This window comes from Equus asinus, chromosome 26, assembly GCF_041296235.1.
Source record: "Equus asinus isolate D_3611 breed Donkey chromosome 26, EquAss-T2T_v2, whole genome shotgun sequence".
In the NCBI taxonomy this organism is placed as follows: domain Eukaryota; kingdom Metazoa; phylum Chordata; class Mammalia; order Perissodactyla; family Equidae; genus Equus; species Equus asinus.
Genome location: NC_091815.1, coordinates 29626263 through 29651977, shown reverse-complemented (window position 1 = coordinate 29651977; position 25715 = coordinate 29626263). Strand labels below are relative to the sequence as shown.

The 25715-nt window shown below is 48.2% G+C and overlaps 1 protein-coding gene and 1 long non-coding RNA gene across 4 annotated transcripts in view; one reads left to right on the top strand and one right to left on the bottom strand.

Annotated features, from left to right (window-relative positions):
- Nucleotides 1-914: 914 nt before the first annotated feature.
- Nucleotides 915-8610, bottom strand: LOC139042141 (uncharacterized). Its single transcript, XR_011498408.1, has 3 exons — nt 8477-8610; nt 3013-3115; nt 915-2646 (listed from the first exon to the last, which is right to left on the bottom strand). It is a non-coding gene; the product is annotated as an uncharacterized lncRNA (long non-coding RNA).
- ZNF180 (zinc finger protein 180) overlaps nt 8539-25715 on the top strand; it is a 29527-nt gene continuing 12350 nt past the window's right edge. For 2 of the 3 annotated variants that reach the window (XM_070498478.1, XM_070498479.1), the window contains exons 1-4: nt 8650-8783; nt 11648-11735; nt 20206-20280; nt 24275-24401. In XM_070498478.1, the coding sequence (XP_070354579.1) occupies nt 11685-11735; nt 20206-20280; nt 24275-24401 (253 nt within the window). In that variant the 5' untranslated portion in view covers nt 8650-8783; nt 11648-11684. Of the gene's footprint in view, nt 8784-11647; nt 11736-20205; nt 20281-24274; nt 24402-25715 lie in introns of all 3 variants that reach the window. The other variant, XM_014831724.3, reaches the window with a different exon arrangement.

The following is a 25715-nucleotide window of genomic DNA, read 5'->3' as shown; positions in this document are numbered from 1 at the left end:
CAACTCTAGTTCACTGTTGTCCGTTCCCTTCCACTCTGTTCTCCATTCTGTTCCTTTTTCACTCCTCTCCAATCCACTCCACTCTATTGTGTTCCATTCCATTCTACTCCGTCCTTTTCATTTCCACCTGCTCCCTTCATTCTCTTCCATTGCACTCCATTCCACTCGTCTTTGCCACTTTCCGTTCCACACTTCAACTTCTTATTCTCGAGTCCTCTCATTCCACTCCTTTCCATTTCACCCCAGTCCTTCTTGTTCATTTTCTTTTACATTCCCTTCATTTCATGCTCTTGCATCAGTTTCATTCAATTCCATTTCATTATTTTGGCTTCCACGCATTCCATTCCATCACCTCTTCATTATTTTCAATTTCATTCCTTCACTTCTATTCTTTAATTCCCTCGATTTCCCTTTGTTATACTACTTTTCTGTCATTTCTTCTCCATTCCTTTTCTCTAGCTTTCATTTCACAGCTTTCTGCCCCTTCCTTTCCTTTCACTCAGTTCATTTCCTTTCCACCCTTTTCCATTCTGATCTGATACTCCATTTCATTTCTCTCCTTTCCACTCCATCTTATTGCACTTCATTCTTTTCCTTTTCATTCTATTCCCTTCATACACATTTTTTTGGATGCCAAGCCATTTTATTCCACTCCATCCCTGCCTTTAATTTCCATTGTCTTCCTTTCTGTTCTACTTTATTCCATTTCCCTCCATCCCATTCATGCCTTTCACATCCCTCTCAGTTGCATTGCTAACCGATCTACTCCTTCTGATTTGTTTCCTTTTCTTTCCAGTCCTTCATTTCTTTCATGATATTTACCTACATTTCTCCCGTGGGGAATTTGAGGCAGTTCCCAGCAAGCTTGTATACCACACCATAAAACGGTGCTAAATTAGAGATAGGAGTCACAATCAGGAAAATATTTTTAATAATAGTAGGAAGTCAAGATATGGATAAAAAGTGGAAAAATCCTGGACTTATATAGTATCTGTCGCTATACTTCTCATTTGTTTTTGAGTTTCCCAGTGGCCAAATGAAAAAGAGAAGTATGATTAATTTCATCAACCAAGAGGAAGAAACTTATTAGCTCATCCAGACATAAGCAGAGCTTCCCATAGCAAGTCAAGATGATGCAGGCGATGGCTTCCTAGCTCTGTGGACTAGGGAAATTCCTTTAGAGAACTCAGGGGATAACATCCTTGTCGTCAGGACAGCCAGACTACTCCACATCCGGGGATGGACTTTAGACCCTAATGCTCTGAAGGAGCCAGTGACCCATCAGACTTGGAGGAGGCAGAACAGGGGCTCAAATCCCTGTCCAACTGACAGTGTTTTGTTGGGTTTGGAAAACAGAACGTTTGGGGACATGGAACTCCAATATTTTAGTATCTGAAGTGCTGGCTTGGGGTCGAGGGACAAGTGTGTTCCCTGTTATTCCAGAGGGCAGATCAGAGGATAGGTTAGAGAGTGGATGATTTTAGCCCAAATGACAGATGAACCCTTCTCAACAGATGTGAATGTCCTATATCTCTTAGGGATTTTTAATGAAAAAGACAAACCTTCTGAAAGCAGTTCAGATGAAATGGGGATTAATTGGGAGAACACTGGGGAATCTCAGATAACACAATTTTGGAAATTACTTGTGGGCCTCGTGGAGACTGGATGTTATCACGAAGCTTTTCTCTCTTATGTGGTTGCTCATTTTTGCTGATCTGTGAATTCATTCCATTCTGCTCAATCCAGATTGAATTCCTATGCAAGTTTCTTGGTCACTACCCCCCTATAACTTCAGAGTATATATAACAACATCCTCTCCTACCATTTAGGGTTTCCAGGTTCAAATTCTCCAGGGGAGAACCACGTTGGCTCAGGCCGCTGTCTGGATTGCGTTTAGTTTTGCCAGCTCTCCAGTCAGCTATGAGCTGGTACAGCCTGAGCCTCTTAAGTCCCTCTTTCATCAGGGTCTGGGGATGGGAGCCACATTTGTTCCTTTTTGTCAGTAGAGCAAAGGTGCTTCCGAAAAATCTCACCCAGTAAACATCGTCTTATATCTCTTTGGCTAGAATGGTGTCACGTGGTATTCCTTGTTGCAAGGGAGGCTGGGAAAGTGAGGTGTTAACCTTCCCAGCCTCGTCAGGAGAAGCAGATGGAGGAGAAGACATAGGGACGAATGTCAGGTCAGCCAACTCAGTGTCTGCCATGTTCTGGAGGGATGCAGTGAGCCACACAAAGGATCTGGAGTGGAACGTTCCAAGGAAGAGGCGGCAGGTGAAAAGGCCCTGAGGTGGGTGTATTAGTTATGTGTTTCTGCATAATGAATTACCACACACTTAGCGGCTTAAAGCAACACACGTCTATTATCTCACAGTTTCCATGGGTATAGGAGTCCAGACACTGGGTAGACGGGGCTTCTGCAGGGTTGTAATCAAGGTGTTGGCCAAGGCTCAGGTCTCATCCGAGGCTCACCTGGGGAAGCATCCACTGCCAAGCTCACGTGGTTATTGGCAATATTCAGTTCCTCGCAGGCTGTCATAATGAGGGCCTCGGTTTCCTACCGGCCGTCAGCTGGAGGCCACCTTTAGTCCTTTGCCACGTGGCCCTCTCCATAGGCAGCTCACAACATTGCCTCTTGCTTCTACAAAGCTAGGGCAGAAGTCACGATCTTATGTAACAGAATCGTGTACATGCCATCATGTACATCTGATCACCTTTACCATATTGTATCGGTGAGACTCAAGTCACAGGTCCTGCCCCCAAGGGAAGGGGATAACGTAGGGCATGAGTACCAGGAGGTGGGATTATGGGGGCCACTGTGGAGTCTGTCCTCCACAGTGGGGAAATATAGGACCATCCCAGGAAAGAGAGAGGTGCCAGCGGGACTGAAGGGCAGTGAGAAAGGAAGAGGATCTTGGGAATTTCCAAGGGTGGGGAAGGAGAGTGCCGGAGTCTTTGGGCCCGAGGCTACAGCAGGTAGACCAGGAGGGCCCATCCCGAAAATGGAAAACTCACCTTTTCTCTTTGTGTAACAGGTGCTTGTGAACTCAAAATGCAGCATTTACTGCCAAATGGACCCCTCACTCTGACGGAAGCAGAGATCCTTTCTCCCAAAGTCCTAGAAAAGCCATGCACCCAATAAATGTCATTGAATATGTCTCCCTCCCTCATATATTCAATGACAGTTATTCGTGCATATTTTGTTCCAGCCATTCTCTTTGTACACCTTGTGACATTCCGTTTCAATGTGTTGTTCAGCTCTGGACTCTGGCTCCCACCAAATCTTAGGCTTTTGACTCATGTTTCTTTAAAGGCAATAGAAACAGGGCAAAGGTGGCCAAGAATTAGAAGGCCAAGCTGGAAGACCGAGCAGCTGGGGATGCCACGGCTGCATCACGAGGACGGACAAACGCTGTCAACGGACACAGCAGTCAGGGAGATGGGTGAGTGTGAGTCAGCCACAGATGAGCATGGGGGACGTTTGCATGGGTCAGTCAAGGAGCGTCTTTTCAAATCATGGTAGAGGATAAGGAACAAGGAGCTGTTAAGAGATGACAGGAGACAGAATGGCTATAACTAACAAGATGGGAAGCAACAAGTGTTGGAGAGGATGTGGAGAGAAGGGAACTCTCATACACTGCTGGTGGGAATGCAAATTGGTGCAGCCACTATGGAAAACAGTATGGAGATTTCTCAAAAAATTACGAATAGATTTATCATACAATCCGGCTATTCCACTGCTGGGTATTTATCCAAAGAACATGAAAACACACATAAAGATACACGCACCCCTATGTTGACCACGGCATTATTCACAACAGCCAAGACTTGGAAGCAATCTAGGTGCCCATCAAGGGACGAATGGATAAAGAAGATGTGGTGTTTATACACAATGGAATACTACTCAGCCATGAGAAACGATGGAATCCAGCCATTTGTGACAACATGGACGGACCTTGAGGGTATTATGCTGAGTGAAATAAGTCAGAGGGAGAAAGTCAAATACTGTATGATCTCACTAATAAGTAGAAGATAAAAACAATGAAGGCAAACACATGGCAACAGAGATTGGATTGGTGGTTACCAGAGGGGAAGGGGGGAGGGAGGAGGGCGAAAGGGATAATTAGGAACATGTTTGTGGTGATGGAGTGTAATTAGTCCTTGGGTGGTGAACATGATGTAATCTATACAGAAATCAAAATATAACGATGTACGCTTGAAAAACAAAAACAAAACAAAACAAAAAAGAGATGAAGGGAGAAAACATAGAATGAAATGAGGGACTGAGGCACCCGGGATGGAGTAGGCACGAGATGCTCAGAATCCCAAGGAATTCAGGGGTGGAGACGGTGAGAATGAGATTTGCTGAAGGTAGAGAGAGTGAGGAGTCAAGGATGACTCCCAGGTTTGTGGCCAGAGCATCTGGCCCACTGGCTGGCCATTTTGTGAGGCAACAGTGGGAGAGGAGCAAATTTGGGATAGAGAGGGAAATCAAGAACGTGGTTTAGACGTGTCAAGAATCAACTTGAGAATCAAGGAGGCAATTTTTCATAAAAGTCTAGATAGATCACAGCTGTGGAGTCACTTCTGGGAATTGTCAGCGGAATTCAAAGCTACGGGGCTAGATGAGATCTTGTGTTGGGGGTCTCCAAGTCACCCTCAGGCTTGATGATTTGCTAGAAGTATTCACAGGACCCAGAAGTCATTATACTCATGGTTGTGGTTTATTACAGCAAAGTACAGAGAGTCAAATCAGGAAAGGGAAGAGGTGCACAGGGTGACGTCTGGACATAGCAGGTGCAAGCTTCAAAGTGTCTTTCTCAGTGGAGTCACATGGGAATTCCCCCAGCGATGACGTGTGGCAAGACGTGTGAAGGGCTGCCAGCCAGGGAGCTCACCCTCAACCCGAGTGTCCAGGGTTTTTATAGGGGGTCAGTCACATAGGCATATGCTACCTGTAGGACCGACCTCGGTCACTGAAGCTCCAGACGCCCAGAAGGAAAGGTGTCATCCACGGATCACACTGTCTGCATAAACTATCTGGACACACTGGGACCGCATGGCTCAAGGCCTCAGGGATGCAAACACACTTTTATCAGACAGAACAAGAGTTCAGTTCCTAGAAGCTGGCCAAGATCTAGTCACGAAAACAGGCCTTTCTTGGGACTATTCAGGGTGTGAGCAATCCTGGCCTGTTGAGTTAACGCTTTGCCTTACAGATCTCAAAGACAGTGGAGGAAGACAGAGGAGAGCAGGGGCTGACGGCTAAGCCCTGGGTCCCTCCAACGTTAATAGTTTGAGGACACGATCAAGCACAGGGAAAGGACTGTCCTTTTTTTCTCCTCTGCCAAGGATCCCGTCTCCGTCAATAGCCTAGGGACAAGTCATTCTCCCTCTAGTATCTTCCAGCATTTAGAACAAATGGGTCCACGACCTCCTCGCTCTTCAGTAGAGGTTCAGACCTTCCCCAACTCCAGGCCAGCAGGAGCTGAGTATGAAACTTGGGCCTCAGTCAATCCCCAAACAACTGACAGAGGGAAGCTCTGGGCGGAATGGGCATCTTTCTAGAAGGAGCTGCCGTGTCTCAGCAGGAGCTGTTCTGAAGTCCCTGTAATACTAGGGTCAGGTCAGGATTCGAGTGCTCCTGGAATCGGCACCGTCTTGTTCATTTTGAAAGAAAAATACAAAGACCAGACAAAAGACACAGTCAGTCTTAAATTACGTATTACCAATGCTTTAACGTCTGAATATCTTAGAGGAAAACTATAACAACAAAAACAGGTGAACAGAGAAAAAGGAGGACGAGCGAACGCTCACGGCATCCCCTTGTGCTTTTGTTGTATTTGGACTCAATCTGTTGATCGATCTGCAAGCCTGGACATCTCTGCAACACAGCCAGCAATATGGCATTTCTATGTCTTTTATCTGTCTTGCAGGATTTTTAAGGTTTCTTCTTCTTCTTTTTTTTTTTTTTTGGCTTCTATTATGAATAAACATGAACTTAGCTGTCTTGTTTGCAAACTTAGCAGTGCTGATGTAGACGAAGATATTGACGTGTAGGCAAACGGCAATATAATCTAGAAATTCAGAGCACGGACTCTGGAATCCAGCTTCTTGGACCCAACTCCCAGTTCTGCCCTTAGAATACAATCTAGGGTAATTTACTTAACATTTCTGGGCTTCAGTTTCAGCTTCTGTAAAATGGAAATAACAGTGCAACCTCCTAAGAGCCGCTACGAGGACTGAATGAGAAATCTTTATAAGGCTATACAACAGCGCCTGGCGCAGCATGTTACATAAACGTCCACTATTATTCGTTTCATATTCAATGACTTTGTAAACTCTCCTTGACGTTAATTTCTCTTAGTTAATTCTCTTGGGTCTTCTGGTTTGTAATGACGTCCACTAATAATAGGAATTTTGTATTCTTTGTACCTAATGCCAGTCCTTATCTATCAGACAGACACTGAAATGTTTACAGGTGAAATCATGTGTAGGCTTCGCTTCCAAATCACTGGGCGATGAGGAGAGTGCAAAGCACAGGTGGGGGTACAGATGACACACGATGGAGTGGAAAATTGTCTAAGTTGCATGATAGGCCAATTGGGGGTAATTAAACGAGTCTCTCTACTCTTTTGTTTGAAATTTGTATAGTAAAAATTAAAAAAAAAAAATCAGCTACCCACTTCAACTTAAAACCTAACATTGTATTTAACCCTCAAACATCAGAGGCATGCCAGTTAAAAGAGAACACAAACAAGAATGCCACTTTTACTGACATTATTTTGCAAATGGCAGCCAACACAATCCCATATGAAAGGGACTATCTGGCTAAAAATACTGGTAAACAAGAAATGAAATTATCTGTAGATGACTGTCTCACTAGAAAAGCCAAGAGGATAAAATGGATACCAGAGGTATTCATGACATTTCAGTAGGTTAACCAGATACAAAATAAATAAATAAATATTTTTTTGCTGAGGAAGATTGGCCGTGAGCTAACGTCTGTTGCCAATCTTCCTCTTTTTTTGCTTGAGGAAAATTAGCCCTGAGCTAACATCTGTGCCAATCTTCCTCTTCTTTGTATGTGGGTTGCCACCACAGCATGGCTGACGAGTGGTGTAGGTCTGTGCCCGGGAACCGAACCCACAAACCCAGGCCACTGAAGTGGAGCATGCAAACTTAACCATTAGACCACGGGGCTGGCCCCCAAAAATAAATATTTTTAAAAAATCAACTACAATAACCAATTATAAGAAATGTTGGGGGCACAGATTACATGTCAAATAGCAATAATTTGTTGTTGTTGTTAAAGTCAGGATTTATATGAGAAAAACTACAGGAGTGCTTTGACATTGTTAAAAAACCTTTAAAATACTGTATTTTCATACAACAGGGCTCCAATTTGCAGCATCCTCCCTGGAGAAGTGGAAATAAACATCACAATTTGCTCACAGGGCGAGTGTGCTGGTTAGCGAGATGTTAAAGCATTTAACATAAGGCCAGGAACCTTTGTTTCTTAAAAAAAAAACAAAAAACCCAATATTTATTGAGCACCTATTACATGCCAGGTACCCTGGGTGCTGCGGAGACAGCAGTGATCAAAACGGATACAAATCCTTTTGCTTACAGAGTTGACAGTCTAGCCATGAAGGCAGATAGATAACAGACCAAATACGTATCTAAAAAATTGAGTGTGTTAGTGAAAACTTCTCTATAGAAAAAATAAAGAGGAGGAGGGAGACAGGAGTAGGTGGGGAGTGAAGGGTTGGTTTGCAAGTTTCCAAGGGTTGGTGGGGGAATGTCTCATGGGAAGGTGACACCTGCCTAAAGACCAGACGGTGAGAGCCAGCTGGAATCCTCAGAGGAGGAGCAGGCCAGGCAGCACGAACAGCACATGCAAAGGTCCTGAGGTGGGAGCCTGCTAGAGTTAGAGAAGGAGGAAAGGCCAGCGTGGCTGGAGCTTAGCCAGGAAAACGGTCAGGAGACGAAGGCAAAGACAAAAAGGGAGGGGTAGGGTACAGATCCTAAAGGCCTTACAGGCAGAGAAAGAAGAAGATTTAAAAAACAGAAGGATTCTGGTTATTTTGCTATTATTATTAACTGCAAAAACATATCAGATTCTCGAAGGGCTTGATAGGAAGTGACGGGACTGGAAAAGGGGTTTGTCGCAACTATCACAGGTGTGCCTTAAGGACCAAAGGAGACGGTGCAGGCCAAGCGTCCGACAAGGCAGCAGGCGCCCGGGAGGGGTCCCCGCCGTTCCCCTCCGGATCCCATGTCAGGGCCAGTCGCGGGCGTCAAGCGGGGCCCGAGGCCAGCCTTCCCCAACTCAGCCACTCCCCACGCATCGGGACCCCGGTCTCCGCCTGTGGGTCCCGCTCCTCCCCCCGGGGACACCCGGACCTGACGCCCGCTCCCCATCCAGCCGCATCCCCGCACCCACGGCCCGCGTGGAGCTGGAGCCCCGCCTCCTCACCGCCCGCGCCGCGAAGGCTTCTGGGAATTGTAGTTCCCGCTCGCCGAGCCCCAAAGCACTTCCGGGTTCGGCCAGAAGCGCAGCCATTGTCCTGCGCGCGGACGCTGGCTGTCGCCGCGCGCCTCGGCCCTTTGGAGCTTAACTCGAGCGGCGCTGCGGATGCCGAGTTGGGGGGTGGAGCGAACACGCTTAGCCCGAGTCTGTCGTTTGCAGAATCGGAGCAGGGCTTGCTTGAGCCGCGCTCGTCCTGCCGCAGAGACGCGCCGGGCACGGAGGCTGGGACAGGCCGGGCCGCGCGGACGCCCAGGTTGGTGAGGGGCGGGGCGGCGCTGGGAGCCCCCTGCGCGCATGCGCAGGGTCTAGGCGGGAAGCTGGGTTGGGGAGTGTGGGTGGGAGATCTGGGACCTGCGCGGGCGGCGCTTCAGCTTCGGGTCCCCGAAGTTGGTGGGGGTTCTCGTGCAGCTGCAGCTGCCGGGGCTGTGCTTTGCGCGCGTGCGCGGTGCTGGGTCACGTGGTGCTCTGGTCCCGGGCCTGAGGGTGCCCACCGTGGTGGGCGACAGGTCAAGTGCATGGGTGCGGGGGAGATCCTCGCCTCCCCCTCTTCCAATGCCGCGCCTGTTTAATGGAGGGCCTGAGGACGACCGGGCTGAGGGAGTGCTCAGCTGCAGATTCTGGTCCCTGCAGGAGATGCTCTGCGCCACTGTCCCCATCCCCTTGAGCAGGCCTTTGAGTAGGAAGGACGAGGCAGGAGGCGATATTCTGGGCAGCCGGGATCCTGGAGCAGACGCCGCTCTTCTCGCAGGCCTTCGGGCACCCTGCAGGTAGAGGAGAGACCAGGCTGGAGTTGCACATTCTTGCCCCGGGAGAGGCAGTGCTCCTTCAGCAGACCCTCAGTAGGAGTCGCTGATGGACTGCAGACGCCCAGGATGAAGGCGGGACCGGGGCCCAGAGGCAGGTTCTAGGCGGAGCACTGCCTGCACGTGCTGGGGGTGTCTGGATGCGAAGCAGGGGCTCCGAGGGATCATCCTGGGAGCCAGGGAGCATAGGGCAGAGCCCCAGGGCATTCAAGTCTGGTGGAGACGCTGCGGTGGAGGTGCAGACCACGAGAGCGGGAAGGACAGAGCTGCAGCAGCTGCCATCACTGCTGTTTGGGGAGGAAGCAGGATGCTGCCGGCGTGAGGATGAAGTAGGCGTTCCCGGGACCTTTGTCAGAGTTTGCTCTGCTTGCAGGCATGACAATGCCCAGGTTGGGAGAGGGACAGAGTCTGGGCTGCAGCTCTGGACCTGGAAGGGTCTGTCCTCTGTCTGTCACCCGGGGGCTCATGTTTGGGCAGGAGGAAGCGAAAGGGCCCACTTGCGGTGGGAGCTGCCCTGTCAGGAGCTTGAGACCCCCCAGGCTGGTGAGTGCCCTGGTCCTGGGGCTGATTCTGGAGCTCTGTGCTCCAGCCAGTGTTTGGGTGTGCTGATGGCAAGCAGGCTGTGGGGCAGGTGACCCCACAACCTTCACGGGGGCTTGTGGGTGCCTGTGGTGTCCCAGGTGGGTTGAGGCCCAGAGTGGGGATGCAGCTTCTCATCTCAGGAGCAGGACGGGCAGAGAGCCCAGGTCCTGGATGCCGGTTCTTGGCGTGAACCTGCCCTGTGTGTGCGTGGATATGTCACTAGGAGGGAGAACCTGGGTGGGTGGCCCCTGTGCGGTGGCTGCTGGAGTAGAGTCTGGGGCCCCAGTTTGGAGCTGCGGGTTCCCGTCTTGGGAGAGCCGAGGCTACTCCAGCTGTACTCCACACGTGCACTGGTATCCGGGCAGGATGGTGAGACGTGGGCAGTCCTAGGACCCTGGTACTGCCGGGGGATGCCCAGGTGGGTGGAGGGAGCAGCTGCAGACTGCACTGCAGAGGGTAGGGCTGCCCCAGGGCCCTCTGTGCCACACACACACAGCATTTGTCCTGGAGGTGGGTCTTAGACAGAGGGTGCTGGGGTCTTTGTGCAGACGGTGCCCTCATCACCGCTGGGTGATGGCCAGGTTAGTGGAAGGACAGGATCTCCCTGAGGGGCCCAGGAGGGTACTTAGGCAGCAACCTGGACAGGTGTGGCTCAAGTAGTGGCCTGTGGAGGAAACTGGGTTTGGGTGCAGGGTCTGGTACGGCTGCATTGTGAGCCCACACGATACTATTTGAGTGAGAGTCCACTGGGAGTGAGGGAGCGGGTAAGAGGAAGAGAGAGAGCAGGAGTGGAGTGTGTAGGGTGGCATTTCCCAGGGGCTGTTTTGTCTCAAGCTCAGAAACATCTAGTCGGTACAAAGACAGCTGAGCTCCAGAGGTATACATTCTGGGCCTGCCTGAGACAGGCTGCCCTTGGCTGGCATGTGCTGGTATGTGTCACAAGGCCCCCAGTCCTGGGCTCAGTTGCCGTTTTAGGCCTGACGACATCCAGGTTGGTGGAGGGACCAGGTCAGAGCTACAAATTCAGGGCCCAGGAGGGTTTGGGGGTGGGAATCTTGGCTGGCGCTGTTCTGGTCGGGGCCAGCGGACCCCAGGACGGTGGAGGGACAGGTCCTGGGTGCCTGGAGCTGTGTGCATGTGCTTGGCTGTTTGAGCGGGAAGTGGGAGGCAGACCGCGAGGGGTATCTGCAGGCTCAGGGCTGGTGAAGGGGAGGGGAGACCCGGGGAGGGTGGGGCTGTGTCTCGAGCTCTGAGCTTCGTGCGTCTAGTTAGGGAGGGGGCTTCTGGGCCGTAATCCCCCAGCCGGCTGCTTGCCCTAGGAAGCGGTGCTGGTTTGGGGCTGCAGATTCAGCTTGAGGGGAAGGGGTGCACACTAGGGGATCCTCTATGTGCTGGGTGTTTGTGGGCGTCCCAGGACCCAGGGGGGTAGGGAGGGTCTGATTTGTGCTGCCGATTTTGGGGGTGGGCGGAAGGCCGCCTTTGGGCGTGAGGTTGGCTCACGGGTAAGTGGCCCTGAGGCCCGGATAGTGGAGGACCCGGGTTGGAGCTGCCGAGTCTCGGCCTGGGAGAGGGACTACATGTGCATGCATGGCTATTCGGGCAGGAGTCTGAGCAGAAGCTTCTAGAAGCACGCTTGCCATGGGGAGCGCATCCTGGGAGCAGAGACTTATCCAGGGAGGGGGCGCCATGGTGGTCCTGCACGATGATGCTGTACTCAGGCTTCTCCTTGCAGCTCAGGACCTCGGGCCCCTGCCCGCCTGGAGGAGAGCATGGAAGAGCAGGACGAGAAGCCGCCAGGGTCCCTGAGGGCCTGTGCGCAGGTGAGTGGAGGTTCTGCTGGGACACCCAGAGCTTGCTGCCACCCAGGCCCCACCGCGCAGCCCTCTATGCTGGGGAGGCTGCCCCAGCTCTCTTTGCAGCGTTTCGGGGCCTGTTGGTCCCTCCTAACCGGTAGGCTTCTAGCATTTACACACTATACATTGTATTTCCTCGACGCTCCACTGACATAAGGACAAGCCCTGGAGCCCTGTCTGGCCACGGACCTGGGGAATGCTGTGAATTTACCCCAATGAACCTGCCACCTTCACCATCACTACTCTGTCTGGAGGAATTTGACACCCTGTATCAGAAGGCCTTAGAATGCTGCTTCCCCATCGGCCAGCAGCTCACAGCTCTGTTTGAGAACAAGCAATTGGAAATACGCTAAGTGTGCGATGTAAGAGGAGGTGTAAATGAATTATGGTTAGACCATGAAATCGAAAACACTGTAGCTATTGATATAAGAAGGCATACTTACCGACATAAAAAGGTATTTATAATGTATGTTGAGTAGCTAGCGTTTAGAAATGGTCACTTTTTAAAAAAGGGATGTTGTTTGTGTGTGTGTAGAAAATATACTAGAAGATTATAAATATTCCAGTTTACAAAGATCATCTGTAAGTTACATTCCAAGTGACTTTCTGTGTTCATTTACTTATCTGTATTTTCATACTTTTGTACAATGCATTTTAAAGTTAAGAAATTAACCATTTAGAGAGTTTTCCTACAACAGATATTCTTTGAAAACATTTAATCTCTTAAAAAGTTTAAATTAGAATTTCACCTTCCCCTTCCTGAGCAGTTCAATCCGGGAGGCCCTAGGTGGGGCCGAGTTCGGGAGGCATCTGCCGTTGAGGATGGGTGGCCTGCTGTGGGTGTCACAGGCTGATCAGGGTGTGGAGGGCGTCACTGGCCAAGCAGGGTGAGGAGGGCATCTGCACGGGATGGCAGCTTGGCACGGGGATTCAGAGCCCAAGTGGGTGAGGCAAGTGTCTGTACAAGGGAGGGAATCTGTTTTGGGGTGACAGGGCTAGAGTGGGTGAGAAGGAGGGGAGACCCCAGTGTGGGCAGCCCAGGTGCAGCGATGGTGTCCATGCAAAGGGCGGTCCAGTGTAGGCTGTCGGAGCTGGAGCAGGTGAGACGTGCACCCATGTCGGGGACGGGGACGCTTGCTGGTATGCCATGTCACAGCTCAAGCAGGCGGAGGGCATCCACGCATGAGGGTAGCCCGGCGTGGGGTATCAGAGCCCACGCAGGATGTCAAGGGCACCCACACGGAGCCCGAGTCCGAGTGGCACGAGAGTGAGGCCGTGAAGAGGCCGCCTCGTCTCCAGAGTCAGATCCCAAGCAGAGCAAGGAGGACCCTGGCAGGGGGGTGGCAGAGGCCGGGGGCCGAGGAACCTGTATGTGGGAGAGGCAGTGACAATGGATGTGGGAGATTAGTTCCCTACAGGGGGTTGATCAGGTAAGTAAATACACTGAGGGTCCAGCGAGCCAGGGTTCTCGCTGTCAGACACGGAAAGAGAAAACCCTGGAATGCACTTTGTGGTGTGCAGTGGGAAAGGAGGCGTTGACGTGGCTCATGGTTTTCAGTAGACACGGGTGTAGACATATGTGGAGAGGTGCCTATGGGTGTGTGTGTGTGTGTGCACAGACATATGCACACATATTCCCTGTCTGTCCACTGTGAGGGCCTGGGAGCCGTGACATTCTGATGCCAACGTGCACACCTAGTGCCCAGATTTTGATTTCTACGTATGCCACAGGCTTTATGGGTTCACTTTTAACGGATGTTTAGTGTTCATTTTTTTGCTGTTACAAATAGCACCGCTGTCAGTGTTTGTATGTATGATTCCTTGTACACACGCGCGTGAGTTTTAGCGTGAGTTATGCAAATGTAACTTTACATTCACAGCATTATTGGAACTACAGGTAAGGCTTGCCTTGACATGGCCATTGACGTTTTGTGCTAAGCTGATGACTTTGGGTGTTTTCTGGGAATCGTAATGGTCCTTTTGCCATTTTCTAGTGCGTTGTACACCTGAGTTAGCAATCTGTTGTTAGAGTGTTTACTTCCATCACATATTTATTGATTGCCTCGCCAGCGTGAGGGCCTGTGTGAGGCACTGGGGAGAAAGCCGAGTTAGTTCTCACAGACAGAAGTGCACTTTCCATGTGTTGCAAGGCTGCGTGGGAAAAGCACACGCACCCTCCTTCTTGTATTGGTTATCTGTGATCGTGTGCCCCAAACTTAGCAGCTGAAAGCGGCCAACATTGATTGTCTCACACAGTTTCCGAGGGTCAGGAACCAGGAGCAGCTCGGCTGGCTGTTTCTGGTGCTCAGGGTCTGGCAAGGTTGTGATAAGGCTGGGGCTGCTGCCTCCGGAAGGCTTCTCTGGGTGGGAGGACTCGCTTGCAAGGTCACTCATGTGGCTGTTGGCGAGAGGCCTCCACACCACATAGACCTCTTTCTCCCAGAGCAAATGATCTGAGAAAAAGAGAGAGAGAGAGAGAGCGCTTAATTGCACCCAACCAAGATGGAAGCCAGAGACTTTTAACATCTGACCCCGGCAGTGACACACCGTCACGTCCTCTGTAATCTGCTGGTCCCACAGACCCACCCTGGTACCATGCGGTCAAAGACGACCCAAGGGTGTGCATACCAGGAGGCAGGGGTCCTGAGGCCATCTTGGAGGCCGGCTACCACACGTCTCCAATCTGAATGTGCCTAGTTAGTTTTAATCGATATCAGAAGATGCACAGGTACCTTGTTTGGGCCTGAGGGATGTTGATGAGGGCCCTGGCAGGGAGGAAAATCCAGGGAGCCCAAGTCTTGGCTTTGAATGAGTGACGGGCATTAGTCCAGTGAGCTGGCCCAGGAAGGAGCCGTATTGAGACATCACCTGAGAGAGTTCAGTGGCTCCCACCCTGGAAGTAGCTGGGCCAGCGAAGGTCTTCAGGTGACTCTGAGCCCTCCCTGCCTTCAGGGACTGAGACCAAAAGTCCTGTGAGCCAGCCCTGGTGGCCTAGTGGTTGAAGTTCGGTGCACTCTGCTTCGGTGGCTCGGGTTCGGTTCCTGGGTGTGAAGCCACACCACTCGTCTGTCAGTAGTCATGTTGTGGCGGCAGCTCAAATGGAAGAACTAGAAGGACTTAGAACTAGAATATACAACCATGCTTGGGGCTTTGGGGAGGAAAAAAAAGAGAGGAAGATTGGCAACATATGTTAACTCAGGGCGAATCTTTCCCAGCAAAAAAAAAAAAAATCCTGCCAAGGGGGTGGTAGAGCCTCACCCATCCCCTGTCAGTCTGAACATTCAGAGCCGGGCGGGTTGTTGATGAGTTGGCGACCCCCGTGGTGGAGGGTCTGTCCTGCGCTTTTGAGGAAACTGAGAATTATTCATAGATGGTGGTGTGGGATGGGAGAGAGAATTTTCTTGGGCATGAGAACTAGTGAGACCCTCTGGTCCGGAGGACCTCTGAGTAAATCAGACGGAACCTTCAGCTTTCTAGTTGGATGAGGATTGGTTGAATTATTGATCAATGTCCGCTTGAATCAATAATTAAGAAACTTCAGGGCCTCCACGTGGGCCCTGTGTGTCACGGCCGTTGAGCTGAAATGTGAGCTCTGTCCTGTGTCTCCTGCGGGCACTGAGAAAGAAACACACCGAAGAAGGACCAGTCCCCTGATGGGGTGCCTGTTAGAGTTAACTTTCTGAAGGTCCTCACGGAGACAGAGAGCTTCCAGCTGGCACACCCCAAAGGCAAAGCTTCGAGAATTGAGTTCAGCGATAATTCTGTGCCTTGACTGGAAGCTTTGTTGTGTTGCCTCAAGGACCCCCCAAGTTGAGAAGGGGGTGTGTGGTCACCTCTATTTACAGGTGAGCAAATGGCAAATGGTCCTGGGTCTGCTTTGACCATGGGCTTGCTGTGAAGTGGACAGGTCACCTCGTAACGGCTCTGCTCATCTCCTTCCTCTGCTCTGGGTCCCATGTGGTCCCAGTGAACAAAAAGGATAATTTTTAAATGCTCCAGAAGGACATTATGTTAAGTGAAAGAAGCCAGACACAGAAAGACAAATGTGGCCCAGTCTCACTTACATGTGGAATCTAAAAATGTCAAAGTCACGAAAGTGGAGAGTAGAGTGGCACTTGCGAGGGGCCGAGGGTGGGGGAGACGCAGAGATGTTGGCCAAAGAGTGCAGAGGTTCAGTTACGCTGGGTGAGAAAGTTCCGGAGATCTCATGTGCAGCACGGTGACTGTGGTCGACAAAACTGTATTGCGTACCTGAAATTTGCTGAGAGAGTTGATCTTCAGTGTTCTTACCACAAAAAAGAGCTGTAACTGCGTGAGGTGGTGGGTGTGGTCATGCGCTTGCCTGTGGTCTTCATTTCACAATGTGTATGTCAAACCTTCTCGTGCACCTGAAAGATGTACAATGTTTATTTGTCAAGTGGATGCCAATAAAGTTGTAGAATGAATAAATAAGTTGTTAATAGTGAAAATAACAATGCTCCAGAGCACATAGACGTGGGGGTAAAGGCTTTTAATTCCATGCCACCGTCCCAAACCGTGCACATCCCCCTCATCCTTTCAAATTCAGAGAACCCACATTGTGCTCCTACTCAATACTGAGGAAAAAACACAGATGAAAAACATAGTTCTTGACAGGATAGAAGTCATGACCCAGGGGAGAGAGATCTAAGGATGGAAGTAATACGAGAATGATTTCACTGATACTGCAAGGATCCAGTGTGAACAGCTAAGAAATCCTGAGGGAAGAGGAGACCAGACTTTGTGCAATCTGGGAACACTGCATGGAGGAGGTGGCATCTGATCTGGGGCTTGAGTGATCCGTCAGACTTGAGTGGAGGGGCGGTTGATAGAGGGGAGCTGGGAGCAGTCAGTCAGTGTTCAGACCATCTTTGCTGAGCTCTGTGGACTTCGGTGAGTTTACTGAACTTTATTCCTGTTAATTTCTGTTTTGGCGAAATAGACATCACTCCTTTCTTCAAAAAACTTTCGATGGGCCGTCCCTGTGGCTGAGTGGTTAACTTTGCGCACTCTGCTTTGGTGACCTGGGTTGCCGGTTCGGATCCTGGGTGCGGACCTAACACCACTTATCAGGCCATGCTGTGGTGGCGACCCACACAGAACAACTAGAAGGACGTACAACTAGAATATGCAACTATGTACTGGGGCTTTGGGGAGAAAAGAAAAAAAAGAGGAAGATTGGCAACAGATGTTAGCTCAGGGCCAATCTTCCTCACCACAAAAGCATACCTTTTAAAAAAAAACCACAAACACTTTGGAAATTGCTGGAATTGCAATACCATTGGCATTCCCTTTAAAAAAAGAAAAAGAAAAATTTAGATAATTGGGTGAGATAGTCTATGTGGAAGTATTCTATCTATTATTAAACGTACTGAGCAAATGACAGATGACTAGATTATCTAAAGGAAGCTGCAGGAGCTGAGACGGAAATACGGGAGACATTCCTCAAATGGTCAGTTATAAAGTGGATAGGGAGAGTGGATGGGGGTGGATGGGTATGTGTGTGCACACGCTTGTGACAAGATGGTTTTGAGCATTTAGTTTGAGTGAGTGAGTTGGGAGCAGGTTCTGGACGCTGACGCCTTGAGTTTGCCGAGGAGGAAGGGCGCCCACTGGAGATTCTTCTAACCAGAGGAGCGATCGCGCCCAGCAGTGGTTGGGTGCCTTTGGGGGCCACAGGGACATCCGTGAAGGCTCAGCACATCCCGTGTCCCTCCTCTCAGTGGTTGCCTTACTGTCCACACACGTTTATGAAGGGCCTACTGTGTGTCAGTGTTGATTCAATCGTGAGACCGTGGTGAACAGGAGAAACGAGAGCTCGGCCCTTAGGGAGCCCACTCCAGTGGAAGCTGGATAAAAAGCAAAGGCTTAGGTCTGTGTGTGACGCCCAGAAATGGCAGCAGGTCCCGTGGTGGAATCGCCTGCCTGGATGGGAGCTGTTGACTGTGAGCTGGACTGATCTCCATTCTGTTTTCCTCGTGAAAACTTTTACACCAAAAGGTGTCGAGAACAATTTTGATTAAAGAGAAGGGGCACCGTGTTCCCCAAGTAGGATTGTTGTAGCACTTGTAGCAGATAAGGAACATTTTGGAGTTTTGTTTCTTCCAAGTACCTGCTGAGGTAGAAACATTAAGTTGTTCAGTTCTTGGCATTGTTTCTTAACTGATCTTAGCTGTTTTAAAACAAAAAACGGGCCAGCCTGGTGGCATAGTGATTAAGTTCCACGCACTCCACTTTGGCAGCCTGGGGTTTGTTCACAGGTTCGCGTCCCGGGTGTGGACCAACCCACTGCTCATCAAGCCATGCTGTGGTGGCGTCCCACGTATAAAGTAGAGGAAGATGAGCACGGATGTTAGCTCAGGGCCAGTCTTTCCCAGCACAGAAAAAAAGAAAGAAAGAAAGAAAGAAATCTTTTTCTGACTTTAAACGTATTAATGTCAGCCATTTTTAATAACCATTATGCAAGAGTGAAATTTTCTCTAGGCTGATGAGCCACATCTATTGAAAAGTACAGTAGTTTGTTTCCTTTTAGTTTGTGATTCAGAGACTCTGAGTGATAATCAAGAATCAACAGCATTTGCTTTTCAGTGTTTGAAGATTTAAGGAGCAAAGTATACTTCAGTGGGCTGTCATTTGACAGGTTGAGTTATTGTGCTCTGGAGAAAAAAGCTGCAGGAAGCTACAAAGGAATTATCTTGTTTCAAAGTGATTTTTCAAGAGGAAACACTTTCTGCTGGTTTCTGAATATTTAATTAAGGAAAATAAATGGCATTTACAAAATAGATACAGGATTAAAACATAGACAGTGCACCTGCCTTTGCATTCTAACGCCCCTCCCCCCGTAATAACTGCTTTTAATGCTTTTGACGGTGTCTTTCCAGATTTTTCTGTGCATGTTTGTATTCTATAAAAATCGATTTATATTCTATATACTGTTCTTAATTTTTCATTCAACAATATGTTATAGATATCTTTCTGTCATTTATATGCGCAGACTGTACAAATCTATTTCTTCTTGTTTTGGCTGCTAAATAGTGTTTAGTTATCTGAATGAAGCCTGATTTAACCAGGCGCTTACTAATAGACTTTTATTCCCCCCTCCCATTTTTGCTCTGATGACGTAACCCTTTAATGAGAGTTCTTGTACATACATCTAAGTATACTTTCTATTATTTCCTAAGGAAATAGTTACAAGTAGATTTATTGGATATTACATTACATTTAAAAAATATATTGGCATTAAAGAAAACAAAAGTAAACGCAGAGAGTATATGTAAAAACTGATGAAATCTGAGTAAAGTCTGCATTTGAGTTAAAAATATTATGCCAGTATCAGTTTCCCGGCCTTGACAATGTGCCGTGGTTGTGGGTGACACTCTTGGGGCAAGCTGGGGGGAGGGTCACAGGAACCCTCTTTCTATTTTTGCAACTTCTTGTGTGTCTTAAACTATTTCAAAATAAAATGCTTTTTAAAAATATATATTGCCAATCCAGGAAGGTTGTATCCACTTTAACTTCCATTAAGAGTGGATGAAGCTCCCGACCAGGGGCCTCCAGGCAGGAGACATTAGCATCAGGCAGAAGAAAATCTCCCTGTGCTTGGGGTATTGGTTACATCCAGGGATCTGAGCACATAAGTAGGTATAAAGAGGATAATGGGAGCCGGAGAAGGCAGGCACAAATATAGAAAGCAGGAAGGCTAGAAGAAAACATGTCGTTGAGTTGTAAGTGGAGGTATCAGTATGAATTTATGGTCTCGAATATATAGAGATAGTTATAGAAATAGAGATTTGACTTTCTCTGATTTAAAGAGGCAAGCATCTTTTTGAATATTCACTGGCTGTTTTCTTTCTTCGTAGTTGAGTTGCACTGTACTTTCCTTGGTCCATTTTTCTGTTGAGGCTTCCTTTTTTTTTTTTTTTTTTTCTGATTTGCAAGAAATCTTAAGAGTGTAGATTCTTACTGGTGGTGCCTTTATTGGTGGTACTTTTTGCCAGACATTTTATGGAGTTAATTCATTGACCTTTTCCTTCATGATTCTTTGGTCACGTTGTATTTCGTCTTATTTGTTTACAAGTCTGTGATCCAGGACTTCAGGCAGGGCCCAGCTGGATGGTTCTTTTCCTCCATGTCGTGCCTGGGGTTGCTCGCTCATCTCCATTCGGCTGGTAGCTGGGCCGGCCTGGAAGATCCACAGAGACCTCATGTCCGTGTCTGGTGCCTCAGTGCTCCTCCACACGGGCCCTCTCTCTCCACAGGGCTAGCTTGAGCTCACCAATGGGCGGGAGCAGAAGTTCGCTTGGCGGGATGTGTTAAGACAGGTGGTCTTTCGAATCCCAGCCTACCTACTGAGCAAGTTTTGAGCCATGAGTTAGCTCTCTGATTATTTCCCTTTTTCTCGCTGGTTTTGTCTTCTCAGGACTCCCTCCTTCCTCAAGAGATTATCATCAAGGTCGAGGGAGAAGATGCTGCGCCGCTGGCCATCCCATCCCAGGTGAGTTGGACGTGGGCTCTTTACACTGAGAAATGCGCGTGGCTGGTTGGCGGCGGAGGCCAGATGGAAGTGAGGAAATGGAGATACGAGTGGACAGCCTTTACAAACCCTTGGGTAGCATGTGGAAGATTGAAGAGAATGAGAGCCACAATAAAATTTGAGCGTGAGCAGCTTTTTAATTTTTTTCTCGAAGGATTGAAAACATTTGACCCCATTAAGTGGTTACAGGAAGGAGTCAATGGAGAAAAAGAAGTTAACAATCGGGAGAGAGAGGTGATAAAACTGTAAGGCAGAATTCTTGATTAGTGCCAGGGGAATTAATTCAGAGCGTGGGTGAGGAAGAAGGCTCCGCAGAGGAAGGAGGACTCATGCAGGAAGACGGAGGTTGACGGAGTTACTTGAGGGCTTGGATTTTTCTCTGTGGACAGTCAGATAAAGTTGTCTGTTGGGCTTCAGGTGGGACATGGAGAGACGTTTGACGAGGACGGAGAAGGCCTCCAACAGTAATTTTGGATTATGAGAGAACAAGCTGCTCCAGGAAGTATCGTAGGGTTGCCGGTGGGTCTGAAAGGATCATTCCAAGAGAGTGAGCAGTAATTGATAATACTCTATCTGGCTGCTTCTGTGGGTTTTTTCCAGGGGCATTCTGTAACCTGCTTTTCATGGATAGCAGATTGACATTCAGATTTGCTCAGTTTTGGTAAATCTGCCAGGTGCGTTCAGTGGAAGCCCCGTAGGTCAAGGTAGTATTAGAGAGAGAATTTTTGCGTATGTCAAATAGATTAAAATGAATTATCTATGGACTGTAAACTGAATAATTAAGATGGAAGAGATAAAGAGAACACTAACTAGAAAGGAAAGAATATAGACCAGGAGTTGATAATAGCAGACGTTTGAGTAGAATAGTGGCCCCAAACCGTTGAAGAAGAAGAAGGGCAAAGTGAATAACTGAGCAAGAAAGGTGGAGCAGTCTGGTGTTGTAATAAATAGTAATAATCTGATGTTGTAATCAAAAATAGTAATAATCTGGGGCCAGCCCAGTGACATAGTGGTTAAGTTTGCACGCTCTGCTTTGACAGCCCACGGTTCATGGGTTCAGATCTCGGTTGCGGACCTACACACTACCCAGGAAGCCACGCTGTGGTGGCTTCCCACATATAAAATAGAGGAAGATTGGCACAGATGTTAGCTCAGGGCCAATCTTCCTCACCAAAAATAATAATAATCTGATATAATCGAAGAGTGGGCAGTTCGAAGAGTGGGCAGTTCTGTATGTGTGATTTAAGAGTTGGAGTACTTTACAGTGATTCCAAGACCCTCTGGGGTCTCATCCTAAGAGTGAGGCGCTGAAGAACAATCCTAGGGTCTGGGAGTTGGGCTAGTCCTATGAATCAATGACTGGAGACAGTCTCTGGTGTCAGGCAACCTTGAGGTTGCATCTCAGCTACCGACCTCAGGTGTATGCCTTAATTTCTCTAAGCTTCTAATTCTTCATCTGAAAAATGCTGCTACTAATAGTATTTTCTCACAGGGACCTTGTAAGAATTAAATGGATGATAGTTTATGCAACATTCTTAGCACACCACCTGACGCCGCACATTAAGCAGTTCATTCAAGTCAGTCATTTTTCTACTGTCATCAGAGAACTCTACAAGTGCATGCCGTGGATGATGCAGGATTAAACAATACAAGTTCTTGAATTAGAGGTCAGGTCCTGGGTTGAAGTCTTCAGTGGAGGAGGGTGGTGGTGTTCGAGAGGTTGGTAGGACAAAGCTGCAAGAAGGGTAAATGGCATGAGTTTCAGTGTAACTGGGAGGACACACATGCTCCCCCTTTGGTGCTGAGCCCCCTGGGATGGGAGAGCGTGACCACCCTGAGCCTGTGAGGGCTTAGTAGGAGGGGGTCCCCGGGGGCAGGTATAGGTTTCCATTAACACAGGGATGCAGAGGGTAGAGGTGGGGAAGGATGCTGAAGCTGTGGGATTTCATTATTGCGGAACATGAGGTCCTGAGGGCCTAGTGGGAGGGCTCGGGAAGGAATTTGGGGGAGTGCAGAGTTTGGCATGGGTGAGAGGAAGAACAGAACGAGTGGAGACAGGAGTCTGGAAGAGCCGGTATCCACGCGTGGAAGGACTTTTTCAAATGGGTCTGCGATAGGCATTGTGAGATTCAGGTGAGGGGAGAGGGCTTAAATCAGAATTGGGACCAGGATTATTTTGATATATTACCATCTCTTGATACTATTGATTCACATATTGAAATAATTTACCAAAGATGTAGTTATTATGGACTATGCAGCCACCCTGCACTAAACCCTGGAGTTACCGTTGCAGACTGTGAATACCTTGTCCCTGCCCCGTGCATGGAGCCTGGTGACAAAGTTGACCATTCTGCAAATGATAAGAGAATGTGCTGTTTTGATGGAAGTCCCTGGGACTTTGAGAACATGGAGCCAGGAGTGGAGCGGGACGTGCTCATCTAGTCTAGCATCATTTGGTTGACGTTTGGACAAGGCTCATGTTACAGGGACCTACAGTAATTGGCAAAGGGGGGATATGTTTATGAAAAGGAAGCGTGGATTGGACGCTGGAAAACAGTATCTCTAGATCTGTGTTCAATACTGGTGGCAGTTTGCAGATGATGTTTCTGAATCCCGTTTTGGGCTAATCATGAAAATCTTTGAGATTTGGGTGAAATTTATGGGCCCCAACTTAGAGAAATGCATGTCCTGTAGCATTCTGCATGGAGTTTCGTGGGATTCAGGGACCCTGTGTTCTGGTCATGACCCACAGCGTAAGAACGTCTGATCTGTTGAAGAAATCTTTAGTGGCTAGTGGCATGGGCCTTCCCTGGATTTTGCTGCCTTTCAGTAAGGACAATCACCCTCAGCACTTCTTTTTTGGATCAGAATTCCTGCCCGATAGTCTTGGGAAACAGGTCCTTTCTTGCTTAAAGGAGGCAGGCCGAGAGGCCCCTTTACATGGCAGTAATGACAGGGAGTGTCTCATGAAGGCCCCACGGTGCAGCTCTGAGTGTCGACAAAATAGAACTGTCAGCTGAAGATGAAGAGTTCAGGGTGGAGGCTACATTGGCTGTCAGTTAATTATTCAGGATTTTCAGACCTAATAATCCTGGTAATAATTGCCAGCCTTTATTTTTTGTTTAGTAAACTCTGCCAATATATATAGCTTTCCCTATATTGTCACAATTAATTCACTCAAAAACCCAATGAGTTTGGGTATGATTAAGCCCAATAAACAGAAATAGAATAAACCCACCATTGAAAGACTGATTGTCAGATACATATATTTTTTTAAATTCAGACATAGGCTCTTTATAGGTTGGAAAATCCAAGCTTCTTTTCTTCCACATTTGGTGCTCTTACCCTATTCACACTGCCTTTCATTAAGGCCCACATTTCATCTTCTCTCTCAGGCATCAGCAAAGTAAAGCCCGTGGGCCCAATTCAGCCCTCTGCCTGTTTTTGAAAGTACCATTTTATTGTAATACGGCCGTGCCCGTTTGTTCATATATTTTCTGTGGCTGCTTTCTTGCTACACCAGCATTGCTGAGTAGCTGTGATGGGGACTGCATGACTTGCAAAGCCTAAAATACTCACTCTCCAGCCTTTGACAGACAAAGTTTGCTGACCGTTCTGTTAGTTGCTTGGGAATTTGGAGGGAATTGCGTTTTCACCAGTGCAAAAGTCAGCATAGGCATTTTCTTTAAGGTGGACAAGAGGGAAAACAATTTATGTCAGTTCTTATCTGGGGTTCCTCTTTGGGGTTGAAAAAACAGGTCCAGCATCCAAAACCCAAAGGGGCTCCCCCAGAAGACACCTGTACACTTTGACTAGAATCCTTTGAATGCTGGCAATCTTAGGACAACTTCCAGGCCATCAGATTTTTCGTTTTCCATGTGTCAGACTTTTCCTCCTCTGTGAACACTGGAGGGAAAGGGTGCCCAGCTGAACGGGAATGTGTGTCCTGTTTTAGGAAGGCGTGAACTTCAAGATTGTGACTGTGGGCTTCACGCAGGAGGACGAGGGCATTTTGAACCCTGCTCCGAAGACCCTGGACAGAGATGTGATCCTGGAGAACCACAGGGACCTGGTCTCTTGGGGTAAGAATACAGTCTCCTTTAATAGAAGTCTGTATATTGAAATTACTTCTCATTTCTATCGATTTCAAGTTATGGAGTTCAGAGGCCAGAATGATCTTGGCCACACGTAGGTTGTGTTTATGGGTTTTATTCCTCAGTGAAGATTTAATTTTAATTTGTAGGGCAGAAAAGGTACAGCTTGTTGGAGCTTGTTCAGTCTTCATGGTTTCCAAAGGCCTAAGACTGGGACCAAATTCTGCAGTGATTGTATTTTTTTTTTTCTCCAGCCCAGCACCCAAAATCCTGTATCTTTCCCTATGAGCTTTTCAAACCAGACTTAATCTTTTGGTTGGAGCAAGCGGATGAGTATAAAAGGAATTCCCCAGCACACATATCCAAATGAGAAACAGACACATAGGAGGGAGTAAAGAAATTTTTTTTTTTAACGAGCTCAACATTTTTTTTTTTTTTTTTTGAGATTGGCACCTGAGCTAACAACTGTTGCCAATCTTTATTTTATTTTTTTCTCCCCAAATCCTCCTCTGGTACATAATTGTATATCTTAGTTGCAGGTCCTTCTAGTTGTGGCATGTGGGACGCCGCCTCAGCATGGCCTGATGAGCGGTGCCATGTCCTCGCCCAGGATCCAAACTGGCGAAATCCTGGGCTGCTGAAATGGAGTGCATGAACTTAACCACTTGGCCACAGGGCCGGCCCCCTAGAAATTTTGATTGAAAGGCATGCTGCATTTTCTTCTGTTTCCCACCCTGCAGTGGATTGTACATCACTGCTTTTTCCAGATACTCTCTATTGCTGGACCTTGTAGCCACCCAGGCTTCTGCTTCCAAGCTAACCTCCATTCTCTCGCAGTCACAGGACTCCCCGTAAGGCATTTAGAGAACTGAGATAACAGTGCCCCCATTGTTTTTCCTAGTTCCCAAATGTACTTTGCCCAGGTCTTACTGACACAGACTATGCTAGCAAGTTTCGTGCCTTCAGAAATTCCTAGAAATGTAGGCGCTAATCTCTTATTTCAGTAAACATGTGTTTAGCACTAAAGAGGGCAAAAGGGGACCCTTTATTTCTTTGCTAAGGATTGCAAAGTTGTTGTGAGATTTTGTAGTTCTGCATAGGTGATCTTATTTTTGGAATATGGAAATTTTGATTTTGCATCTAAAGTCTTATGCATTCAGCGAAACTAACATTAAAATAGTCCCATTTTAGTGCCCTATTATACTGTTGGGCTGTGGTGGTCCTCTGTGTTCTGCTTCCTCCCACCCTTTTGCTTTCTCTATCCAGGTTACGGTAACTGAAAACTAATCCACGTGTGTTTTG